The sequence below is a fragment of the Triticum urartu genome, chromosome 5, assembly GCF_003073215.2.
Source record: "Triticum urartu cultivar G1812 chromosome 5, Tu2.1, whole genome shotgun sequence".
NCBI lineage: Eukaryota > Viridiplantae > Streptophyta > Magnoliopsida > Poales > Poaceae > Triticum > Triticum urartu.
The window spans coordinates 500,862,233-500,868,585 of NC_053026.1; the positions used below are offsets into that span (position 1 = coordinate 500,862,233).

The following is a 6,353-nucleotide window of genomic DNA, read 5'->3' on the forward strand; positions in this document are numbered from 1 at the left end:
TCATGGCCGAAGCAAGAGAGCGACGGTAATCAATTCCTTCACCAGACGTGAACCAAATAAACTTGAAAAAAACTCATTACGTGCCGTTACCATTTTTGTAGCCAAACACCTCCTATGTGATTTCATTCTTGTAACAAATATTATTTCCTTTTCACTGACTGATGAACGAAAGACTTTCATGCTGCATGTACCGAAGAGTGTGGGTGAGCAAATCCGGTTTGCCTCCAGGTGGCAGCCGGCGACTGGACACTCTGGGGACGCTGGATGCCGACCCATATCCAGAGGCATCGGGGCGGCCAATGGGGTCGCGCGGACGTGTCGCGCCCCGCATCCACCAGTTGTGCCCTGCGCGCCTCAGTCGCCGTATAAAGATCCACGTCGCGCACCGGACATCTCCACCCAAACACACACCATCCACCAGTTCATCTCACTGAGCTCGCAGGCAGCCCCAGCCACCAGCGAAATGGCCGCGTCGGCGCTGCACCAGACGACCAGCTTCCTCGGCACCGCCCCGCGGCGCGATGACCTCGTCCGCAGCGTCGGCGACTTTGGCGGCCGCATCACCATGCGCCGGACCGTCAAGAGCGCGCCCCAGAGCATCTGGTACGTACTACTAATATTTCCCATGCATGGTTCGCTCCCCCTGATGAAGATACACCATTGGACTAATGCACCTTGCTGATGAATGAATGGATGTGTAGGTACGGCCCTGACCGTCCCAAGTACCTGGGCCCGTTCTCCGAGCAGACCCCGTCGTACCTGACCGGCGAGTTCCCCGGCGACTACGGATGGGACACCGCCGGATTGTCTGCTGACCCCGAGACGTTCGCCAAGAACAGGGAGCTGGAGGTGATCCACTCGCGGTGGGCGATGCTCGGCGCCCTCGGGTGCGTGTTCCCGGAGATCCTGTCCAAGAACGGCATCAAGTTCGGCGAGGCCGTGTGGTTCAAGGCCGGCGCCCAGATCTTCTCCGAGGGCGGCCTCGACTACCTGGGCAACCCCAACCTGGTGCACGCGCAGAGCATCCTCGCCATCTGGGCGGTGCAGGTGGTGCTCATGGGCTTCATCGAGGGCTACCGTGTTGGTGGCGGGCCCCTCGGCGAGGGCCTCGACATCATCTACCCGGGCGGCGCCTTCGACCCACTTGGCCTCGCCGACGACCCCGACACCGCCGCCGAGCTCAAGGTGAAGGAGCTCAAGAACGGCCGCCTCGCCATGTTCTCCATGTTCGGTTTCTTCGTGCAGGCCATCGTCACCGGGAAGGGGCCAGTTGAGAACCTCTTCGACCACGTCGCCGACCCGGTCAACAACAACGCCTGGGCCTTCGCCACCAACTTCGCCCCCGGAAGCTAAATGTGTTTAGCCGTCCGTCCGTCCGTCCGTCCATCGGACGAGATATGCATGTGTACTTGTACGTCGTGGATCAACGTGTAGCTGCACGTACTTTGTGTGTTTATTTGTACCATGATCGAGCGAGCGAGAGGTCCTCTCGCTAGCTGCGCGCAATGTAAATTAATTAAGCACAAGGTGTGCACGAGGGAATGGATGGAAGAATCGTGTGTCATTACTCAAGATCATCAACTGGCATGGCGTATATGGTACTTCAAGCTCATGAAACGGGACATTCGCAACGGCATACGGAGATCCAACGGGCCAACTAGACAACTTTGTCTTTGTGGCTATTCTTGGTTCAGAAACCTAGTTTCTGCCGTTTGAAATCGTTTTCAGATCGTAACTTCGAAACTCATGCAAGCATGAACGTGAACACACAGATTTTGCGATGCACAACTTGCATCTTTTCTTTGAAGGAGAATTTTGTTTTTGCCGCTCTAGATGTTGCCAATTTCCCTTATGCCACTCTAGGTTTTGACATTTCGCTTTTGCCACTTTTAGTTTTTGACCATTATCACAATAAATAATAATTGTGGTAATTTTCAAAAACTAGGAGCAGCAAAAGTGAAATGTCAAATCTAGAGTGGCATAAGGAAAACTGGCAAAAATCTAAGTGGCAAAAAAAAAATCCCTTTCTTGAACTCTTACAAGACGACTTCATGTCCAACTCAACACGTAACCGTGCCCAACACGACGCTACCCCTAACACATGTTTAGGCTCAAACTTGGACAATTGGACTGCTTTCAGACTTACGCTACGACTCAAATTGTTAGATAGAAGGAGATTAAATGAAAGATGAATGTGCAATCTCACTATGATTGAGAAGATGGCAAGCATGAGATGACGCGTAGTTTTTAAGTGCGACTACTTGTCTATATATAGAGGTAAGCCGACCCCCGGCCTGTTTGGGGCAACTTCTAGAAATTCTATCATCGAAAATGCATGAACAAATTATTTCCGGTCTTTCCGCTTTTTCATTGTTCGGTCGCCAGTCATATGACAATACAAATCGATTAGGTGAGCACCAACCGGCAAGATAGGAGCCATGAGCCAGGGAGGATGTCATAGCATCGTTCTTCAGTTGCCGCGATCCATACTAGTGCCGCCGTAGTGTGCGGCAGCGGATAGGGTGTAGCCGGTGAACTACAGGTGTATCCGCAGATTCACGCATTCAGCCTTACAAGTTCTTGGTTTCCAGCAACTAACGATTTAGACACTTGGGCCATGGCAAGTTTTGGATCATTTGCAATTGGGCCTTGGTTTGTTTTTTGGCCATATGCTCACATATTCCCGTACTCCCGTTAACAAACAACAATGAAGCCCTAAAAAACACAGTGTTTGTTTCTCAAAAAAAAAAATAGTGACCTCCGAATTTCGTTTTTGTACCACACTTAGGGCAATACAAAAGAGTCCTTGAAGGACAAGAAAATGAGTTTGGTACCAAGATGAAGTTGTAAACATCTCGCAGAACTTCTACCATGAGTTATTGTTGTCTCCAACACAATAACAGATTTGAGATCATAACTTAACACAAACTTTAAATCAGACACAATTCTACTATCTAGGAACTAGCCACGAACAATGCTATTGATGGAAGATGTGATTGTGGTGACGTGAAGCACTCCAAATTCTTAGATCTTCTGTGCATGCAACGACAAGATTATTTTTAACATCCGCGTACTTGCGTACTATATGTTTGTTGCCTCTTCATTGGTTCTCTTCTTGCACCCACTCTCGCATTTCAAAAATATTGGCTTTGTTGAGTGCTATGAGGGATGTTTGCAAGACGGTGTTGGACCTCATTTTTTCATGCATTCACACACTAATGAAAATACATGCCAATGTGTGTTTGGTTATTTTGTGATAAATCATGTTCTTGCACAATGGAATAGCAGACTATCGTACTTAACCAACTCAAGATTCAGAGGGCCTGCGTCGAACAAACATATATCTTTTGCTTACGTGTGTGCAAGAACTATTGTCCAGTTTCCTGATATTGTTGTTTATTTGGTTTCTTGATTGTTGTCTCTTCTTGCTTTTTTCCCTTTAGATCAGATGTCAAAAGGTATGTCACCGGTGAGGGCTATGTCTCTGTCACATACTCACATCTGGATCTCTCTTTGAGAAGAATTCTGGTCACTATTCCAACCGCACACATTTTGGCATGGTCATGATGTGCCATGTTGCCACCATCGTCGTATCTTATGCCATTATAGATATGAAAAATTCTATCCATGAGTCTTCCATGTTCGTTCGAAGATTGTTGTTCTTGTTTGGTTACTTTACTGGAATTGGTTATTTTTTCTTCAGACAGTTGATTCCAACCGCATATGTTGACATGTCTACAACTATGATTAATTTAAGTTAAATAATTTTACTTTTCTTTAAATACATTCACTCAATATATGAATTTTACAACTAAAATTTCCTGTTATAGTTTGCAAAACTAGCCATGTAATATTGTAGATAAAGATTATGATATATTAAACTTTAATATGTAACTTTAATGTCAATCGGAGAAAATTCACTTGCAGTAATTTAAAGCTTATATTGCAAATGAAGTGATATCACTACTAGGAAAAGGGCTATAGATGAAATTGACACTAATGGCGCACCAGAGAAGTGGTGCGCCACTACTATATACTAATGGCACACCATGTGGCGATGCGCTATTAGTGTGGAAGACACTAATGGCGCACCGGGCACAAGGTGCGCCACAAGTAACAATTTTTATTTATTTTTACAAACATACTAATGGCGCATCCTGGCAAAGTGCACCATTAGTAGTTCTAACTAGTAATGGCGCACCAGCCATGGAGTGCGTCACAACTGTATTTTTTTATTCTGGTTTTTGCAAAACTACTAATGGCGCACCGTTGCAAAGTGCGCCATTACTAGTTTAAACTAGTAATGGCGCACTCTGCCACGGTGCGCCATTAGTATATATATATATATATATATATATATATATATATATATATATATATATATATATAGTAGGATTTTCTATAAGTGTTTGCCACAGAATTAGTTAAGGGTTTCAACGGTGCAAAAGTTCTCAAAAATTCTGAAAAAAATACTGAACCAACACACCTATAATATAACATGATCCAACGGAGGGATTAAAAAAATACAGCTGTATGTGTCCTGGACAAAAAAACAAATAGTTCAGTATATATTTATGTCGCACTGAGCTGAAATGCTTATTATTTTTGTCGAGGACACATAGATGCATATTTTGACAATCCCTCCGTTGGATCATCTTATTACATTAGAGAGATACTCCCATATTTATTTCATATTTTTTGATAACTTTTGAACCGTTAGAAGTTTAGGGAAACTTAACTAGTTCTGTGAGAAGCTATGGTAGACACAGTTTTACCTATATATATATATATATATATATATACTTTGCAAGCTGGGGCGATAGCCCCCCAAAATGTTCCATATGTAGTTCGACGGTGTTGGCGGCAGCTCGAGTCGCTGGTCGCATTCTGGACAATAAGAATATTGAGACGGCTCCGGTGAGCGTCCTCTCGTGCCATGCTTGAACAAGACATCCCCTTGCCTGACGCACAATGTCTTCTCGCCATTGTCAAACCAAACGCTAGTCGGTACATTATTGTTGGTGTAGTATGCGGTGAAGCTGTAGTGCAAATCCCAGCACAACTTTTTGTCGTCCTTGTCGGCCCACTGGTCCTGCGGTGGCAGAGACATAACCCATAACTGAAGAGTCGGAGGGAAGTCGGGCACTTTTACGGCGAGGCATAACCGCCCGCTCATCTCGAAGGCCTTCACCAACAGATCCAAGGGATCATGTTCCAGGTTGACCCTCATAGCTGGGAGAGGGTATATGCGGTGCTTCTAGGTCGCCACGTACATATGTAGTTCCACCGCCGCCGACGAGCACCCCCCGCATCCTCCCCCGCTCCACCGCCGTCGCCGATGATATTTTCAAATAACAAATTTGATGATATTTTTTAAAAAATTATTACTGTTTTTATAAATAAATTACTATTTCATATTCATATTCATTTTAAAAAAAATAATAATAATAAAGTGTAGACTACAATTGTTGTTAAACAACAATTATTACTGTTTTTATAAAAAAATATTACTGTTTCACATCATATTTATTTTCATTTTTTAAAAAACAATAAAAAAATTCTTACTTATGGCGCACGGGTGGCTCGTGCGCCATTGCTATCTAAAAAAGAATACTTATGGCGCACTGTCGCGCTGGTGCGCCATTGCTATGAAAAAAAACATTCTAATGGTGCACCGCCTGGGGGTGCGCCATTAGTAATCTTCCCCCATCCATACACCACCGCGCCGCTCCTTCCCCCCTCCCTCTCGCCAGACTACTTCGATTCGTCCCTCTCCCTCCACCGCGCCGCTCCCTCCCTCGTCCCTCCCTCCATCGCGCCGCCGCCGCTGCCTCGACCCACTGCGCCGCAGCTGCCCACGCGCCCCCGCCGCCTCCCTCTCCCCTTCCTCCCCCTCGAGTGCCGCCTTCCCCCCGAGCCCCGCCTCCCCCCCTCGAAACCCTAGAAACCTCGGAGCCGCCCCACGTCCACCAAGAGAGGAGGCCCCACGTCCAGCAGGAGAGGAGGCCCGCGACCTCCCCGCCGTCCAGCAGGAGAACAGGGTATGAATCCCTTTTCCGGTTGTCTCTTGCTGATTTTCTTCTTCATCTCCTCCGATCTCTGACACGTTCTCATCTATAGCTGTGTTGTGCTGTTGTGTTGTGTGAAGGAAGGACTTGGTTCAACTTGGATACAGAGAAGCTGCTGCTGACTTGTTTGGATTTGGTTCCCCTGTCAACAAGGGGACCACTTGTCTCGCCTCTCTCCCCCTCTGTACAAGTTCATGGCTGTGGAGTGCTATGGTCGATGCTTGTCTCAGCTGTATGCATTTGATTTCAGACTATATAGCTTGTATATGCAAAGTGCCTAGGGTT

The 6,353-nt window shown here is 46.3% G+C and overlaps 1 protein-coding gene across 1 annotated transcript; it reads left to right on the forward strand.

Annotated features, from left to right (window-relative positions):
- The first annotated feature begins 353 nt into the window (after positions 1–353).
- On the forward strand, positions 354–1,572 carry LOC125510123 (chlorophyll a-b binding protein, chloroplastic). The gene is made up of 2 exons (XM_048675214.1): positions 354–603; positions 702–1,572. The coding sequence occupies exons 1-2, from the start codon at positions 464–466 to the stop codon at positions 1,351–1,353; spliced, it is 792 nt and encodes a 263-aa protein (XP_048531171.1). The 5' UTR covers positions 354–463; the 3' UTR covers positions 1,354–1,572.
- The last annotated feature ends 4,781 nt before the right edge of the window (positions 1,573–6,353 follow it).

What these genes read in the sequence shown, in the direction of transcription:
- LOC125510123 (XM_048675214.1), top strand. Translation starts at nt 464, where the DNA reads ATGGCCGCGTCGGCGCTGCACCAGACGACCAGCTTCCTCGGCACCGCC. An exon ending in AGCGCGCCCCAGAGCATCTG is followed by an intron (nt 604 to 701) that starts GTACGTACTACT and finishes ATGGATGTGTAG; the next exon opens with GTACGGCCCTGACCGTCCCA.